Raw genomic sequence first — 20,094 nt, 5'->3', positions numbered from 1 at the left:
CTCTGCCTCTCATCTTCCCTTTCTCTGGGGCAGTTTTGTGTAATTAAGTCCATGGCAGCACCGTTGGTAGGCCAGCTTTGCCACCCTGACGGCAAAATTAAAAATTGATTTCTTCGAATGATTCCATGCACTGGATGAATGCTCTCACCCTCCTCCCTGCTTTCACCCCTTCACCCACCCTCCATCCCTTCCTCCCTCCCTCCCTCTCCCTCCTCTCACTTCATATTGACTCTCATTCTTTCATCGGTAGCTTCCTCATGGTCTTACCTTTGTTGATCAACTTGTCTGGAGTCACCCATTGCCCTCATTTATATGCCACCCACCACAAGTCAACATGTGTTTGAAACTTGTAGTCTGATGGATGCTGCTGCAAACCTCGCTGTTTGCCCTTTTGCAATCGGCAGTCATTATCACCAAGGAAACAGCAATCAATGCAACATACAGCACTGCTGAGAGAAATATTACAAACTGTCAGTCAGTGTATCTTTAGATGCCAAACACAAAACGATACAATATGGTTCAATACGATGCAATACCATACAATAGAGGAGAGGAATCTTTCCAAACAGAGCAGGTCTAGACTGTACTCTATGTTCTATTATTAACAAAGACCCAACATCAAGACAGGATCAGATCCAGTCCCATCTTACAGACAGGACTCAGTCTGATCTCATCTTAATCCACCATGAGCAGAGCACTTTGCAGCCTTTAGCAAGTTACAGTGTCAAGGACAAACTTCCTTTAACAGGCAGAAACCTCCAGCAGGACCAGACTCATGTTAGACATACATCTGCTGAGACCGTGTTGGAAAGAGGGATAGAGGGAGATGATAGTGGTGAGATGGATAGTAGTAGTTGTAGCAACTGGAGTCTGGAACGTCCACAGCAGCAGAGGAACCTACGAGACAAGGGAGCTCAGGGACTCCAGAAAGGTCTATGGTTAGTAACTTTAACGGGACAGGACGAGTTAAAGTAAGAGACAGGCAGACAGAGTCATGAGCAAAGGACTTTGCAGCATTTATAAAGTAACAGTGGCAAGGACAAACTTCCTTTAACAGGCAGAAACCTCAAGCAGGACCAGACTCATGCGACTCGTTTGCTTCATGTCCTCTCCTACTCTCTACTCCCCACCTCTCCTGCTTCTTTTCAAGTGTCCTATCTAATAAAGGTGAAAAAATCCCTAAAAAAATACTTAAAAACAATTAAATTAAAGCAAACTGCAGTTGAAATGGTAACATTGAAATATAGACCAAAGGGAACCATAAACAACTTATTGAAAAATGAATTTTTGAGAGGCTTTGTGTTTGAGTTTTATTGTATTATTCTGCGGATTGTCAGTGTCATTAACTACTGTGAAATAAGCAGGCGGATACTTATCCATCATTCAAAAACTCAAAGCTCATGATGTAAGAAAATAAATGGGCTGCTGTGCTGCTGATCTGCAGAGTTATAGAATTGCAGAGTTTCTCAATGACAAAACAAATCAATGGAGTCACCCCTGAGGAAGGCTTTGGCACAAGCACCAGCTGTAACATTTACAGCAGGATTTGTGGCCACACACATTCAGATTTTTGCAGTATCATTGACAGCTTGTTCCTCCTCACAATTAGTTAAACATGGCAGCTTGGTTGGTGCCCCAAGTCTTCAAAATCTGGTTCATCTTTGGAGGACTTCCCTCTTACTTACTGTTTGGTTGTGGTCCACATGGGTTGGCAATGGATGGGTCAAACAAACGGAGAATTCAGGTCAGAAGACTGTGGTATTAAATGCTTTTTAAGTTCAGTCAGACAACTCACATTTGACATGGTCTGAAATCTTAAGTGCAGAGCAGAACATTGTTTGCATTTGGAATCTAGGCTCTGACTCTTTTACAGTTATATTTGACATTCAAAAATTGTATCCTGACTTTGAGTGCAGTACTGGTGCAGGGCAGCGATGGCAATGACAGAGCAGACAGAGAGAGAGAGAGAGAGAGAGAGAGAGAGAGAAAGAGATGTGAAGTCTTGAAGCTTTAATAGGTTGCCAACTTGGAAGGATAAGGTGCCGTGTCCAAGAAACTGTAAAAACTATTGATAGAAATCGTGTCAGAGCATTAGCAGCAGCTCTAAACTTGGAAATTGTACCTAAAAAAAAAGGAGTGTGATAACTTTCCTCCACCGTTTCCTCTGCCATTGCTGTTGACGAAGTCGATATTGGAAGTCCCGCCCCTTCTTGTTTCTGATTTGTCAGTGATCAAGAAGTGACAAGTGATGAGCACAGCAGTGTTCCAATAATTGAACTTTTTTCAACTGAGAGCGCTGTGACAGAAATCAGCTGACGTGGAGGGCACTGAGCGCTGAAAATACTGAATCACATAGAGTTTGAATTGAGCGGCAATGGACACGCCACCTAAGTCTGGTAAGTGTAAGAATGACTCATGGCAAGCGTAAATCAATCAATCAATCTTTATTTTTATATAGCGCCAAATCACAACAAATGTTATCTGAAGGCTCAGACTGTTCCACCATGAGCAGAACACTTTGCAGCATCTAGCTCGTTACAGTGGCAAGGACAAACTTCCTTTAACAGGCAGAAACCTCCAGCAGGACCAGACTCATGTTAGACACACATCTGCTGAAAACAAAATCAGTGCAGCTGCTGTGAGTGCCTTCGTTACACAGCCTGCACAAGTCCATGCAACGGTGCAAAGATGAGGAAGTTGGTATTAATTTCAACCCAAACCATGCTTTTCTTAAAGCAGTGCAAGTAGTCATGATACGTTGGGTTGCTTTATTATATTATTGAAAAGGTAGATTTTGTTTACAGTGAGTGACTCAGCCTTTTACACCCACGATCAACAACACAAGACAAGATGTGACAGAGAGATGAGAGTGCTCAATACTAAAAGGGTAACCTCATAAGAAAATATACATTCCATCAATAAATAAAAACAGGGTAAATAAAAACATATTGAAAAGTAGCAAAAGTAAAATCAAATGTCATTTATTCCTACAGCTTGAACACTGTATTGGTCAGACTTGTTTCTCATGCAGACCAAGCTGCTTTTGTGCTGCTTGGTTTCTTTAACTCTGCATTCAGATAGGAGAAGCTGAGATTCACTATTTAAAGGGAGCTAGTCATCTTTTCAAACGGGGCCTGCTATCTGCTGTTAGTGTCAGGTGTTAAAGAGGATATAGCGGTTCTGGGTTGAGCTGTGACTCTACAATCAGCCTGCTGGACCCTTTCACAATCTGATTCAGACTCTGACTGTTTCAAGTTCCCAAACCATGGCACCAAGCAGGATGATAAAACCAGCCCAGTTAAAGCATGATAGAATAAGATCAATATGGTTCTATCAATGTGGGAGGAAACATTTTCTCAGGCAATGCAAGCGCTGATATCCCTCTTTACACTCAGCTTCTCCTTTCCAGATATCTTAGTTATTGGGCACACTTCACGATTTGACCCTCTGCAGTCGGGACTTCTTTTTTGGAAATGAGTCAATTATCAGATTTTTGGTTTGCAAGATATTCATTTGGAGAAAGTAGTCTTCAAATCAGTTAAGGAGACATCGAGTTCTGGACCATGGCTGGTCCATCATCCTGTCCTTTCAGTTAGTTTAACTGAAAAACAGTCTGTTTCATGGTGAATCCACAACTTACCTCTAAATGAAACAAGGCTTCAGGACTGTGTTCCTCCAGGTTATTAACTTTGCTCAAGATCTCAAACTTAATAAAAACTTGTAAAAAGTCGTCTGCCTGTGCTCAGTCTTGGAGCTCACTCCTCAGCAGTGAGATGTTTGCTTTGTAAGATAAGCTGTGGAGACCTGCCCTCCCTAAACCAAGATGTACATATTACAGATGTCTGTATAAAGCCAGACAGCCTCACGGGCTGAGATATGAGAGGGAGGCATATTTGCTCTGGATTCTGAGTCAGCATATGCACTTAAACAAAACCTGTGTCTGACAGAGTAAATTACATTATCTGAGCTTATGCATGCATAAACCTGTAGAGGAAAAAAAGAACAAGAAAAAGGGTGCGCACTTGCTCACGCATATACTAGTGATGGAGAAAAAGAACAAGAGGACTAGTGCCTTTAAAAGGTAGCATCTTACGCTCTTAATGTCTGGCTAAAGCAAAGTTTCAAGTGTGGTCTTTGTCGAATTTGAGCAGTCTGGATTAGGGTGTGGACACTAAATTGACACCACTAAACTGATCCTTTTGTATCAGCCATGAATGCTCTGTACCCTCCATCATCTCAACTATTAAAAGAATCCTGCCTCTGCTGAAGAATACTCACTACGGAGTGCCAATCACTGCTGACATTACAGCTAATTCTGGCTACATGCCCACATTGTTGCTCTGATTCATGACACATTTGATTGCACAAAATCCCCCTGACATTAGGAGCCTGACATCAGTGACATATTGAAGGCTGTCATCATAATCTGTCTGGATGCCTGTGAAGTTCCATTTCTGCCAGATCAAGTAATTTGAGCACGTTAAAGGCTTCAAGTTGAGATCTCAGAGGGACGCTTTGTCGGGTGTTGATTAGTATGTGGGGAGACTGTTTTTGATGCTGGATGCAGCTATGCTGTCCTCATGTGAGTATGGGAAACTGACTGTATGCTGTTACAGGAAGACGTCAAGAGTTGACATTTCAGGCTGGTAGCCGTGATGTTTATGCAGAGGACATTTGTGTTGCTCATCATAGCTTATGCATCATGATATTAATTTTAAACCTTTGCTATAATCTAACAAAAGGTTAGATGACTTGTGAGTATATAACAGATGAATTTATCCTATAGATGGCTGCAAGCAGAATATGCAAAACTGTCTGGGTTGTATTTTGCACAACCACTTGCTTAATTTATAATCCCTGACATAACTTGTGAATGTTCACTCATAATCCAGAGGAAGTTTGTGGTGATGTTTGTATCAGCAGGGAATCACCCATAGACTGTATAAAAAATTGATGTAGTATCAATGATGTCACCCATCTGTTCCTGAGCGCTGTTTTGAAGCCAATTATCGGCGGTTGCTATATTGGAAATGCTGTGCTCAACCAAACTTCTGTCGAGCTAGTGTGAGGTAAACCGGCGGGGGTTGAGGCTCCTAGCCAACAGCTATGTGTTCCCGCCTGTCAGTCAAGTCAGTCATTTCCTTATTTCGGCAAAATTCGTAATCTTAACGTACAGTATGTGCCGATAGAAAAATTAGCTATTCAGACCAAAGCTATTTTTTGAACCAGGCTGTAAACATGTTTATTTAAGCTTTAAAGATAGTCTTCTTTGAATGGGTGTGCATGTGGTTTCTGGTGTTTCTGCAGCCAGCCTCATGCGGACACTCCATGAACTGCAGTTTATAACACTTCCACATGGGCTTCGTATTTTGAGAATGGAGGTTGCTGCTTGGAACCCCTCACCCCACTGTATTTTGCATTGTGTTAGTTGCAGATTTGTAGATTTGTGCGGGTCATGTTTTGTGTAACAGCTATTGTGCTGAAGTGTTGAACTCAAAGCCAACACTCCACAGGTTGGGATTAAAAGAAAACTTCACAAGTTGTTTTGTTTATTTTTGTATTTTCTTTGTGTTTTCTTGCAGTTTTATTTTGTAGATCTTCCCTGTGATATTGTTTCCTTCCTGTCTATACTAGTCATGGGCCACATCTCAACGCCCTCCCTGAACCCCTAAACCATAATCCCTGAGCCCTTCTTGACTTCATTGACATCACCTGGAAAGTGATTGAGGGAAGGTGGCTGTAAGGGCTCAAACTGTATAACTGGAATGGGACAACACAGACTTCTAACTTAATCATCATGTAGCTAACCTGAGCGGCACTAGGAATTTTTCTTGCACAATTTTTACTTTCCTCAAATTCAAGGCGCTTAAGGAACGGACCGACTGCCATGTGATCCAGTCTCTTACCGTACAGACTGCTCAACCACACAATGTAGAATATATAAATATATAACTATAAATATATAGATTATACTGTATATATGTGTGAAGATTAATAGATTGTGGCTGATTAAGTCTGCTTTCTACAATTATATTTACAGGCAAACTTTTTTGTAACGCCACCTTTGGTTGTACCTTCCTGCTTCTTGTTTCCCGCTGCACTTCCTTTAATTTTGTGTTTCTGCATTCGTCTACCTTACTGTGCGCGCAGGCTTCCCCTCAGAATCCAGTGTTTCAGGTCACAATGCTATGAACTATGGGTAATTCCCTGATGCTAAGGCTGCAAAAATGCCCACTTACTAAAAGGGGGCATAAAGGGCTCAAAAGGTCTGAGAGAGATCCCTCACACACTTGATGATTTGACAGTGTAACAAACATAGCAGGAATGCGCCTCAAAGCCAGTGAGTGTGGACATTGAGATTGGGCCATGGGCTATCCTTTGTCTCCTTGGTGTTGTGTATTAGTGATCCATGTCTTGTGTGTGGATTTTAACTTTCTTCATAGTGTTTGCTGTTTTATTTTGGAGTTCTTGCTCCCTGTGTGTCTACTTTAGTTTTACTTCCTGTCCGTATGTTTCCCTCCACTCTGATTGCCCCTCATTAGTTTCACCTGTGTCCTGTGTTCACACCTGTTGCTCGTTACCCAGTGTGTATTTACTCCCTGTGTTGCTCCACCCTGCCTCTGGTGTTCTTGAGCTCCTCTTGTGTTTTCTGTTGGACCTTATTGGATTCAGTTTTCTTGGACATTTAAGTACGTTTTTTCTTTTATCTTGTGTTTTATAAATCGTTACTCTTGCTCTTGGGCCCTCCTGCCCATTGTTTGATTTAACGCACTGTGACACTGCTGTCTCTACTCTGCTGCAGTCTGCCACAGATGCACATTTTATCTCAATGAGAAGCTAAAGGGACTTAACAAATCTTTGATAACTGCTGATCTGTGATTTTGAATGCTCTGTCTCTTCCGTGGCTGTGTGAACTGTAGGTGAAAAAGGAGGGCGGCCTACTACTACCGATCTAGAGCTGAGAATGTTGTGATTACAAGAATTTGAGGGTCACATAAGAGTACTTTTTATCCATTTCATGTACAGATTATCATCCAAAACAATATTGCAATACTTGGCTGGATGGATATCTTTGCACAGCCTTAATGTCTGCAAGTGGAAATCACTGTTTTTAGTCACTGGAGTTTGGTGCTTGTGCAGAGTGATGTAGCAGCTGGTTCTGAGTTATTAAAGGATCCCACATCCATCAACATAAGGTCCATTAGGGATTGATGTTACTACTACTACTACTACTAATAATAATAATAATAATACATTTTATTTATAGGCACCTTTCTGGACACTCTAGGTCACCTTACAACATACCAACAGTAAAAACAACACTCAACAGTAAATAAATACATAAATACAACAGATAACAATGCAGTACTAGAAAGATAAAAGTGAAGTCATTCCAGTCCCATAGACAGATTAAAGCGAGTAGGATAGGCAGAAAAGGTGAGTTTTGAGGCGGGATTTGAAGGTGGTGGGAGAGGTGGAATTTTGTAAGTCCTGGGGGAGAGAGTTCCAGAGGTGGGGGAGGAGGCGAGCAGCTGAAGGCTCTTGACCCCATGGTGGTCAAGCGAGCAGGTGGGAGGACAGGTTGGGTGGAAGAGGAGGACCTGAGACTACAGTTTGGTATTTTGATATGGAGGAGCTCAATGAGGTTCTGAGGAGCTCGGTTTTTGATGGCCTTGAAAGTGAGAAACAGAATCTTAAAGATGATGCGGTATTTGATGGGAAGCTGGTGGAGCTGCTGCAGGACAGGTGTGATGTGGCTGGTGGAGGGTAGGACACATTGGGTGGAAGAGGAGGACCTGAGACTACAGTTTGGTATTTTGATATGCAGGAGATCAATGAGGTTCTGAGGAGCTCGGTTTTTGATGGCCTTGAAAGTGAGAAACAGAATCTTAAAGATGATGCGGTATTTGATGGGAAGCCGGTGGAGCTGCTGCAGGACAGGTGTGAGGAGATCTGGTGGAGGGGGTTCTGGTGAGGATGCAGTTGAAGTTTATGGATGGATTTGTCTGGTAAAGCATAAAGAAGGGAGTTGCATTAGTCTAGGAGGGAGGGGACCAGGGTGTAAACCAAAATGGCAGTACTGTTGGGGGAGAGAAATGGAGGTAACACTTTACAATAAGGGTCCCTTAATTAGCGTTAGTTAATGCATTATTAAGCATTAAGTAACAGTTTAATAATAGTCGTTATAATTTATTACCTAACATTAACTAACACATTAGTTAATGCATTAATAAGCAGTTAATTAATGTCCACTGCTCAGAGGTAATTAATACATTATTAAGCATTAATAAAAGTTACAAAACTTAATTAGTTAACCATTAGTGAATGCTTTCTGGACCCTTATTGTAAAGTGTAACACATGTATCACTTAAGTAACACATTATAAATGCTAAACTGCCTCATAAGCATTACTTAACCATAATTAAGCATTAGTGAATGCTTTTTGGACCCTTATTGTAAAGTGTAACACATGTATCCCTTAGGTAACGCATACGCTGAAGCAAAATGAGTTGAAATGTAGTTGAAGCAACACATATAAAGAATTCAACACATTTTATTTAGAATAAAACAGATAATCACAGATAACATCTCAACTGGCACAGAGAAGTACGGTGGCCCTGAGAGCTCACAGCACTGCAACTTAAGAAAACACATGCAAAAAGACAAAACACAAGCAAATTAAGAAAACATCTTCATCAATTTGACAACACATGCGCAGCATTTAGAAAACGCGATGCAAAGACCACAACACAATACATTAGAAAAACGCGCTGCAAATAGACAGCAACACAACAGAAGTGTTTCCAGAGGACACTTAAAATTGATGCACACGCTTATGCTTATGCTTATGAGGCAGTTTAGCATTTATAATGTGTTAAGTGATGCATGTGTTACACTTTACAATAAGGGTCCAGAAAGCATTCACTAATGGTTAACTAATTAAGTTTTGTAACTTTTATTAATGCTTAATAATGTATTAATTAACTCTGAGCAGTGGACATTAATTAACTGCTTATTAATGCACTAACTAATGTGTTAGTTGATTTTAGGTAATACATTGTAACGATTATTAAACTATTATTAAACTGTTAATTAATGCTTAATAATGCATTAACTAATGCTAATTAAGGGACCCTTATTGTAAAGTGTTACCATGGAGGCAGGCGAGAGATGTTACAGAGATGGAAGTGTGCTGATCGAGTGACATTATTGATGTGGGACTGGAATGACAGTGTACTGTGGAGGATGATACCAGACAGTGCTAAACTTTTTGAGAAAAAAAACAGGACTTTTAAAAGAAGTAATTTGCATGCAGGGATCAAATTGCAGCCATAGTGATGATTTCATGGCTGCTTTGTGAAGCTATCTACTGAAGGAAAGATATATCTACCCTACATGTTAAAACATGGAACCTGGATGTCAAAATCCTGACCTTTCTTCTTCAGATTCTTGATGTTTTTTTGCACATCTTGTCATGGAAATGTCCAGCCAACAGTAAAGGTCACAGTTTACATTAAGACTCATTATGATTCCAAGAAATAAGAATACATTTAATGGAAAGCTGGTCATTAACTCGTCCCTCCATCATTAGACGCCAATTATCAATCACACATTTTGACCTAGCTGCTATCATTAGGGATCATCCTCTCAGGGACACACGTTGGATTTCATGTCAGTTTGAGCATGACAACAGAATAATTCAACCGCAGAGGTATTTAAAATCAATCATTAGTACTCTGCAAATTCACACTGACCTATCAGGCATCAAAGTCATCTGCATGATGATAACATAACGATGCCTCAAAATCTAAAAATAAACACCTGAAAGAAAAGACAGGAATAAATCTCCTCCTTCTGCTTTCCTCTCTTTCACCTACACCTCTCTGTTTCCAACACCTGAAGCCAGGCGAGCTCATGCCTTATTAGCTGCCAGTTTAGCCTTATCATAGATAATTACTAGGACTAATCTCTGCTAATGACGACATTATAAGGTGTACAGTACACGAGGCAGGGTGGTGAATGTGAGAGATAACCAAGGGAGGCTTAAGTTCAGGAATAACCCAGCGTATCGGGTTCACTCTGTGCTGCGCGTAGGTGTGCTGTTCCACTGAGGAGACGACAGAGAGGAAGAGGCAGAGGGAGGGAGAGAGCGTGCATGAGAGGAAAGAGGCAGATTAGGGAATGGTTGTGAGAGGAACAGTGGAAGACAGTGGGGAATTAGATTAGAAAAGCAGTACATTGACAAGAGGAGCTTTTATTGGTGCTAATCTGACATTAGGCTGAGATAGCCAAAGCAAACAGTGACTTCAGGCACACAGGATTCGGCTTTAACAAAGATAATTGTTATAAATATTTTAACTGTACCTCCAACATACCTTGAGTTGTATTTTTAAAAATATTTTATATGCTGTAAACTTAAAAAAGGTTGAACAGTTAAATAATTGTTCACATTTTTCTGTATTTTCTGGAATAATAGCTATCCTACTAACATAATAAAACATGCAAAACAAAAAGGATTCATGTTAATACTCTATCACAATAAAAAAAAAACGTAGCTTTGCTGTGTCTTAACTCGGTCACATTCAGCAGAGAGCAGCTTTTCAGGATCAAACCTGCAGTTTAAACATAACAGGACCGACTTGTCGAGGCACCAGGAGCAAGAAATGAAGATAGAAATGTAAAGATGTCTTTTTTTCCCCCTCAGTTACCTGTCAGAGAGTGTGTGTGGGAGTGTGAGAGCGTGAAGTAGGGCTGTAATCAGGAGAGAACACAGAGGCAGACACTCACATGAATGCAACAAACCTCAGCTGCTGCACACTGTTACCTTGAGGACGGCCTCTCAAAACGATGTCTACAGAGTGTTCAACAAATGAAAGGGAAGCTAAAACTATGAAAGGCAAGGATAATTTACTTTGCCTTTAGCACTTAATCCATTATGAATGCACACACACACACACACACACATTAAGCAGGAACAATACAGGCGTGTTTCATCAAAGGCTGCTGAGACATTTGCATTAAAGCTGTAGGGAACGTTCCCTCCTCCCTGCGTGTGAACATCTTCCCCCGAGCCTTTGAGTTCCTGCACGTTTGTTGTGCACACACAGAGACGCTCCTGAGGTGCAGTTTTCGAACAAAAACAAATAATTTGTACACTTCATTGATTTGACCAAGAGTTAGGAGTTTTATGAAGTGCAGATCAGAGCCTGATGCTCTGATGCACCCACGCAACTTCAACACTCACAGGCATCAGTAGAGTCAATAAAAGTGTGCCCTAGGCAGCTCAGTGGCCCCGAGTGGTTGCTCGGTGTTTGATTTTTCAAAGTGTGGGGATTTCCGTACAAAATCCAGGAACATCAGTTAACTGAGCACTCATCCGACCTAAATTTCTTGTTAGGGGATCGTGGGTTGGACTTGAAAAAGCAGCTTTTAAAGCAGGATCTATCAGCGTTGCTGCTGTTTTCAGAGAAACTTGTGCATTTTAGAAATGCATGAGTTTGGAGAGAGAGTCATGCATTTCATTCATGTTCTGATTCATCATTTCCTGACAGGATTTCCCAGCAGCCTCTATAACTGACACTTGAAATTAATTTGGGTAATTAGGATGCATCTGCAGGCTCTCATGATTATGGACAGAATGTTCTCCTCTGTTGCAGCTCATTTTGTATTTTGGTTATAGCGTGGTCCATTACATATAACAATCAAACTGGAGATGGTCTGTTTCAATCCACAATGAAATGTCATCAACACTGTTCTCTAACTTTGTACTCACTTTGTCTCCTCTCTGCTCCAGGTGGTGTACAAGAACAACGATTTCAAGCTGGAGCTGTCCCGCCTGGCCATCGAGCGCGACCCTAAGATCACCCTGAACGGTGACTTAGTGTTCCGCTGCGAGGACGTAGCAGCCCTGGACCCTGTTACCTTCGAGACCCCCGAGTCCTTCATCTCATTGCCCAAGTGGAACACCAAGAAAACAGGGTCCATCTCTTTCGACTTCCGCACCACGGAGCCCAGCGGCCTCCTGCTGTTCAGCCACGGCCGCCCTCAGGGGCCCAAAGAGCAGAAGCCCGGCAGGGAGCTGAAGACTGATTACTTTGCCATGGAGCTGCTGGACGGGTATTTGTACCTGCTGATTGATATGGGCTCGGGGAAAACAAAGCTGAAGGCCAGCAACAAGAAGGTCAATGATGGTGAATGGTGCCACGTGGATTTCCAGAGGGAAGGAAGAAAAGGTGAGGGGTGCTTTACACAGTTTAGACTAAAAACTGAGCATGTGCAAACTTTTTATATTCATGTTGGACTAAATATGATGACTATTAAACTACATTCACATTTTAACATCAAACGCCAGACTGATGACATTCCACTTTACTTTCCATCCACCTGTAAGAGATGAAACACCTCCCAACTGAAAGAGTACACAGTCTTTACGGATTGGATGAGTTATACGTGATATTTTGACAGCTCTTTTGGAGTATCACAGTTAATTGATAATTCGGAGTTGAACCTGCAACCGCTGCAACGAGGACTATAGCCTCTGTAAATGGGACGCGCTCAGACCACTTGGCCAACAGCGCCCCATGAGGCATAGTATTTGATAAAGGCATAAATGAGAGCTGGGACTGTATGTGTATTTGTATTATAGCTTCCATAAGTTCCAAAGCAGAATATGTGACTCCGTTATGAATACTCAGATAGTGAAGGAGGAAAAGGAGGATTAAACTTGCTCTGTTTAAAAGTACCTGGCTGGCCGCGCAAATGTCAGCGTGCAAAATGGCCAATAGCTCAAAAGGAAATGTTTGTAGTAATTTACCCTACTGAACATTTTAGCCAAAAGCTAGAAGAGTGACTATAAAGGCTGCAGAGTAGTCCCAATAGTATGCACAATCACACAAATGTAACCTCAAGTGTTGAAGAATGAAGCTAATGTACAGATGCAAAAAAGCAGCAGTTCCTCGAGTGTCCACGAGAGGCTGGCTGCAAAGATGGGGAATCCCCCATAAAGCCACTAGTCAAAAACTAGTTTTGGTTATGTATCTAATGTATGTATTCATACACACTTTACAGGGTTTGATTTGTATTACAACACATCCGTTTGGATACTATAAATGTTAGGAGTTATACGTACATACGTTTGCATCATTACGATTGGGTTGAGTCAACAGACCCGTGTGATGTTGCTGCATCTCAGGAGTTGGTAACACTTTATATTAACTACACACTTTTAAGCATTAATTAATACTTAACTCATCATCTGTAAAGCATTGTTCATACATTAATACTCATTTATATATCATGTACAAACAAAGTTATAAATGTTTTATTATTCATGAATATGACTCTCTAAAATGTGTTAACTAACTCTTTGTTCATACTTTATAAATGATGGATTCACCAATTACAAATGAGCTATTATGGTCATTATAAACCAGTTATAAGCACATTTACAGGTTATGCTTTTAACATTTAGTAAGGGTTAGTGAACACCTTATTACATAGCAAATTATGATTAATTAAGGTAGTCACAAAGGACTTATAAGCTGCTTGTTCATGGTTTTGTGAGCTGATCTAAAGTGAGGACTTTTTATGCTTTACAAAGCATTCATTAATGAGATTTAAGACCAGCAGCACCTTAAAACACAGAAGTCACAGATATTGATTCAACAGAATAAGGAAACAGACACAACACATGGACTTAAACTTGTATTTATTAAAAGGAAACAACCTCTGTATAAAACTGCATATATGAAAATAACTCTTCATTTGAACTTCAAATACTCTCCAACTGAAAAAGAAAATCACTCAAACTTAAAGTGCACACAGTGGAAAAACTCAAATAAAATATGACATATTAAATATATAAAAAGACACAGTAACATTTAAACGCTGGCTGTATAAAACCATTTGTAAACACAAGTTAAAATGCAGCTGCAAAACTGAACACTAACTTGGATTCTGTGTTTTAAGGTGCTGCTGGTCTTAAATCTCATTAATGAATGCTTAGTAAAGGATACAAAGTCCTCACTTTCGATCAGCTCACAAAACCATTAACAAGCAGCTTATAAGTCCTTTGTGACTACCTTGATTAATCATAATTTGCTATGTAATAAGGTGTTCACTAACCCTTACTGAATGTTGGAATCATAACCTGTAAATGTGTTTATAACTGGTTTATAATGACCATAATAGCTCATTTATATTTGGTGAATCCATCATTTATAAAGTATGAACAAAGAGTTAGTTAACACATTATAGAGAGTCATATTCATGAATAATAAAACATTTATAACTGTGTTTGTACATAATATATAAATGAGTATTAATGTATGAACAATGCTTTACAGATGATGAGTTAAGTATTAATTATTGCTCAATCAATGCTTAAAAGTGTGTAGTTAATATAAAGTGTTACCCAGGAGTTTAAAAAACCTACTCAGCTCCTCATATCTGTCTGTTTCCAGGTTGATCCAAAGTCAGGTTGAATCAGTGGTTGAGTAAATATGTCGCTCACCATCATTTCAATCAATCAATCAACCTTTATTTATACTCGAGAGATCATTGAGGGGCAATTTACGATGATATCGAGTCAGCTACAGAAGCATTTAAAAAAACAATCAACAACACACTGTGAGGCAGTGAGTGAAAACAAAAAAAAAAACTTGCAACCAGGCTTTTTCTTGCAGAGTAGGCTCACATTTTATTCAGCCAGGCATATTTAGAGAAACACACAGTCTGATGGGTTCCCTGAGTTAACAAAAAAATAGGAATAAAATGAACATCAAGTACAAAGGCTCTTCTCCCAGCCTCGGGTTACAAAACAGAGTAGAGAGAGCGGCCGTTTTCCTGCAGCTTGTTTTAAAGCTGGTCACCTGCTCACTTGGCCAATCAGGCAGCCGCTGTCGGATCACTGGAACCTACCTCAGGTGACGAATGATGAGGAATCAAGAGGAATGTACACCTTCCTCTTGACACAGAATGCAGCATTAACAAAAATTCATAATGTGGCAAGAGGCCTCATGACACAAACAACAAGGCATAGGATCATTTGTGATTTGGAGATAAAAACAATTCAAAGATAAAAGGGGGTGTAGGGGATTGACTATAAAATGCACTAACATAGGAAGGACTATTGATTTAAAATGATACAATAAATATATAAAGGTAAACCTAGCTAAAACAGTTACAAAGCGGGGTTGAAAGGTTGAAAATCGAGTTTCTAAATTGTCCAAGACGTGAGAGTGCATTTAGTTCAAGACGCTGCTGCAACTTATTCCAGGAGTCAGGAGCAGAGAAACAAAAATCAGTCTTTCCCAGTTCTGAACGATCTCAAGGAACATGCAAAAGCAGCTGGTTTGAGGTGCGAGTCTGATAAAAACAGTCTGGGTAAAGAAGAATTCAGTGAAGTATGGTGGTAATTGTCCTAAGAGAGCTTTGGCATCGTGGCTTCTCTTTAGACACCAGTGGATGAAATCACTGAGACTACACTTCTACAGTCTATTCAATCTTATAACATCAAACAAGCTTTTAATAGTTGTTCTCTAGTTTTCTGATAACATGACTGAAAGGATGACAACAGAAAAATACATTTTTATTAAGGGAAGAGTGAAACTAGAATAAGCCGTTGTTGCTCTTTTAAAAGCCGTCAGACTCCGTTTATAAACCAGTAAGTCCACCTTGTAGAACACTGAGTTGCTGGTCTACCCATGCCTTGATTAATCGTGTTGTTGGTTTTGAGTAAAGCCTTTAAGACACCTAAATCCTGCAACAAATTAAAAGAATAACCTGCCAAGACAGCTGAGGGCCAGCTTTTCTTCTGATCTGCAAGGCAGAATTACAGTTTTTGTCAGTGCAGCCTGGTGGCCCTGAAGAGAGCGATGAAGCTAACAGCTGTTCCTGGTGAAATGAAGAGATCTAACTTTAACTGAAAGGTCTTTTTTGAAGCAATCCTTCCTGTAATGTTGTGAGACAGCTTGAAAAACGAAGCCTGTCAGCAGCAAAAACAAGCACGTTGAGAGGACTTACTTTGATAAGGTGTATTTACCCAAAAGATTATGTTGCAGCTATTAAAGTATATTTCACAGCTGCCGGCGGAAGCAATCTACTGAAGCAATTTCAAAACATTTTGCAACCATTTAGCATGTCTTCTCCCAAATATATGTGCCCTAGGATTATAAATACCAGAACTCACCTTTTGTGGTTTTACATTTTTCATCTGAATGTCTCTGACTCCATGTGGGCACGAACAGCAGCATCTGCAAGCTGGAGTGTGTTGTGTCTGATGAATGGTCTGTAGGTGGGCAAGCACCTTGGACATTATATCTCCCCCTAATGACGTCTTATAATGAGGACGGGTGTGAATGAGTGTCTGCCTTTTGTGTGTTTGTGAGCGCGCATGCATGTGATCTCACCGCTGCTCCTGCTGTAATTGGCTTTTAATAGAAAATTAAGACTGAGTCGTTAATCACAGAAAGAGAGAGGGGCCTTTTGTTTCACCCACTCCCTGCTGCATTCTGCTTCCCTTCTCCTCCATTTAGCCTGTTACAGACACATCACACACACACTCACACACAAACTCACACACGCACTCATCTATTCACTTTGTCTTTTGTATGTCCCACTGTCTGTGTTCTGTGTCCCTAAATTATCCACTTACTGCTCCTACCAACCCTCAATTTACTCTCCTGCCCACTCACTGAGCCACTTGACCCGCCTGCGACCCACTAGCTCACCTGTACAGACAAACAGATTTTTTAATCTCTCAGTTATTAAAACACATTTTCACTCACTGAGGAAGGTGCATTCTTAGAAACAAACACTAATAAAATATGTTTCTGAAATATCCGCTGCAGAAGCATTAAATAAAAACCTGTTTGTGTTTCCTTCTATTAGGATCCATCTCGGTAAACAGCCGCAGCATGCCCTTCAGCTCCCCAGAGGGCAGTGAAATCCTGGATCTGGACAGTGACATGTACCTGGGCGGGCTTCCCGAGACCAAGTCAGACCTCATCCTTCCGCCAGAGGTGTGGACGGCGCTGCTGAACTACGGATACGTGGGCTGCGTACGAGACCTGTTCATCGACGGCAAGAGCCGCGATGTCCGCCGCCTGGCTGAGATCCAGAGCGCGTTTGGTGTCAGCAGTTTCTGCACCCGCGAGCTGCAGAAGCGGTGCAGCAGCGCCCCCTGTGGCAACGCAGGTCTGTGCAAAGAGGGCTGGAACCGCTACATATGTGACTGCACCGGCACCGGTTTCCTGGGGACCAACTGTGAGATAGGTAAGGAGGGGGAATTGATGAAGTGAATGTTATTTCTTTATTTGCAGCAACACACCACAACCAGACTGTGACATTATGAACGACAGTATTTCATTACTTTATTCTTTGACTACCTGGACAAGCTGCTCTTTGCTAGCTCCTTCCAGGGAGTAACCTTGATCAAGTATGTGAAATATGTGTCACATTAAACTGGTAAGAAGTGTCCTTACCCTTTCAGCTCATTATCCTTTGAATACAGATTTAGCTTCATCACGATTGGAGCATACAGCACAGCTCTGCACATCAGAGAGTGGAGATGCTGACACATGCGAAACAGGAGCAAACTGCATGATGCTGCAGATCTCCACCTTGAAATGCACCGATAGAGAGGGAATACAATATCCAAGTCATTGCGCTATTAGTGGCCGCAGCAAATGCATCCTTGGATTCTTTACTGTGAAACATTGAAGCAGTGGGGGCTTAAAGTCAGGCCAGCAATTTGTGAACAAGGCTGGAGTGGGGGGTTTAAAGTTGAAGGGTTGCAGGATCGCATATGGCTCGTGCATTCTGCTTCTCTCCTCTCCACTTGGACCTTTTTTCCTGCATACAATCAATAGCTGCTGTAATGTTGGAGGACAGACTACAAATAGAATCCAGAATATTTCCTATACCAAGAGTGACTCCATATAGTGATCCAAATTATAAAATACAGGATGGAGGATAGATTTACAGATGTTTTAAACACCAAACAATAAAATAATACCTAAATTATAATTTGTCATGAATAGGGATGCCATCAATTAATTGTGTATCGATTAATTGATTGTTAAGAATGTACTAGAAAAAAAAAGTGTTTCCATTTTCTATCATGTGGAACAAACATCATGTGGTCTCATATTTGGTTCGTCTATCAGGGAGGTGTTTTAAGTTTAAAGCATGTTTGGATGTGAATCAGCTGACTGAAGGTGTTGTGCACAGTGGAGACGCTCAGCTGGGGGCTGCGGCTGAGTGACAGGTCTCCACGGGCGCTTTTTTCCTCCTCCGCCGGACTGAATATGACCCGGTTGCTCTCCCAGCCGACACCTGACCGCGTTCACATGCTTATTTTTCTCAATAAGAATGAGTAGACAGAAAACTGCACACTGTGAGTCTGAAATATGTTTCTGTTCAGTTCCTTTGTTGAAGTCTGAGCCTTCACTTGTATGACTTTATGTCCACGGAGATCATGAGCCTGCTCCATATGTTGATATTCAGCATGTTTAACATTTTGAACACCTCAATACAATCTGTAGATATTCAATACTGTCAGTTAAATATATTGTGACGTGAAGGAAAATTTGATTCAGGGGTAAAAACACATTTGGCATTGTTTTTGATGGAAAACATTTACCTTTGTGTTTATGATTAATGGATTATTGATTGGTAACATTTCCAAAGATAGATCACCAAAAATACTTGAAATTTGCATCCCTAGTCGTAAAGTTAAACATTTTCAAATCCTGATGTGTAGTACACTGCGTCCAATGAGGCAGAGACTTTAAATGAGTGTACCATCATCAAAGCAAAATGAGCATTTCCAGCACTGACAGCGTACAGCCTTGTGTTAGACACGACCAAACAGCTGCTGTATAGTAGGAGTAAGCGCTCCACAGGGAGCTAGTATGTGTGAACAAAATACCACCCAAGGCAGGGTGGCATTAGGGTCTGCTGGTTGGGAGGGAGCGGGGATCCAGGCAAGCAGACGCAGTGTAGCAGAGCAGCCAGGCCTACTGGCACCATCTGTGCCAGTCACGCAAACCCAGGTGGCTCGTACGCAGCAGCGAGGGGAGGCGAGTCACTCAAACAGTTCCACGTACGTCTGATTCATCCCAATTAGCTTCAGACGCCTCGCGTCATGGTTTGTCTTTGCACGTCCGTGGGGGTGAGTGAGCCATGACAGTATGGGATTTTGAGGGACAAGGAGGGTAATGAGGGAAGGAGAGATCGGATTTGAATCAGGACAGTGGAGGTAGAGGATGAAACGTCTCTATTCTGAAGGCTGATATTTTTAACAGTTTTATCTGTGGGTGCTCAGATGACAGGTGAGGACTCAGCGATGCTCTTCTGCCATCTAGTGGAGATGTATGCTACTGCAGGAGCCAGGCATAGTGCTTCATAATAACCAGCCACAAACAGCATTTCTCTGTCAATAGACTGAGTGAATAGATTAACAGAGTGTAAGGACAATCACTGGTATCGACTAGAAGAAGAAACCCCACAGAGTATTACATGATGCCTCTAAGCCACAGAAAATGAAAAGCATTCATGCTGTTTGAGCTGATGTTTGGATGATGATACATATTGCTTTCATGCTATAGATTGTTTTCATCGATTCATAGAGTAATGCTGCTTTAGGATTATGTCACATTTTTATATTAGGTACTTTACACATTGGGGACAAGCTGCTTTATTCCACTTTGTTTGAGTTTGCATCTCCAAAACCTGAACTTATTGAGGTTCCCCCTGACGGTGACTCACGTTAGCTGATCGTGACACATATTGTCCCACACCATGGAATAAGAGCAGCACTCAGGGATCTGTCACTTTACACAGAAGTCTATTTACAGCATTGCTGATTCTTTAGGGAACACACTCTGGTGTTGTTGGCATTCTTCCTCCCGTGGGGGAGTGAGATATTGAATCATTATGAGTTCTTCCAGCTGTTACCTTCTTTCATCAGAACAAACGTTTACATTTTCTTCTTTAGGTGGTAGATCTGACATGAGGATTTGTTCAGGCCCTGAGAAGTCTTACAATTACTTAACTCAGAAAGAGACAATAACATTTATGCACAGCGGGAGA

At 41.2% G+C, this 20,094-nt stretch overlaps 1 protein-coding gene across 1 annotated transcript in view; it reads left to right on the top strand.

Moving 5' to 3' along the window:
* nrxn2b (neurexin 2b) overlaps nt 1–20,094 on the top strand; it is a 1,139,450-nt gene that overhangs the window by 546,311 nt on the left and 573,045 nt on the right. The window contains exons 9-10 of the mRNA XM_034676291.1: nt 11,795–12,233; nt 16,891–17,274. Coding sequence (XP_034532182.1) covers nt 11,795–12,233; nt 16,891–17,274 — 823 coding nt within the window. The remainder of the gene's footprint in view (nt 1–11,794; nt 12,234–16,890; nt 17,275–20,094) is intronic.

The sequence above is a fragment of the Notolabrus celidotus genome, chromosome 23 (assembly GCF_009762535.1).
Source record: "Notolabrus celidotus isolate fNotCel1 chromosome 23, fNotCel1.pri, whole genome shotgun sequence".
Classification (NCBI taxonomy): domain Eukaryota; kingdom Metazoa; phylum Chordata; class Actinopteri; order Labriformes; family Labridae; genus Notolabrus; species Notolabrus celidotus.
The sequence above is the reverse complement of the archived record's forward strand: the minus strand, read 5'-3'. Positions and strand labels throughout refer to the sequence as shown.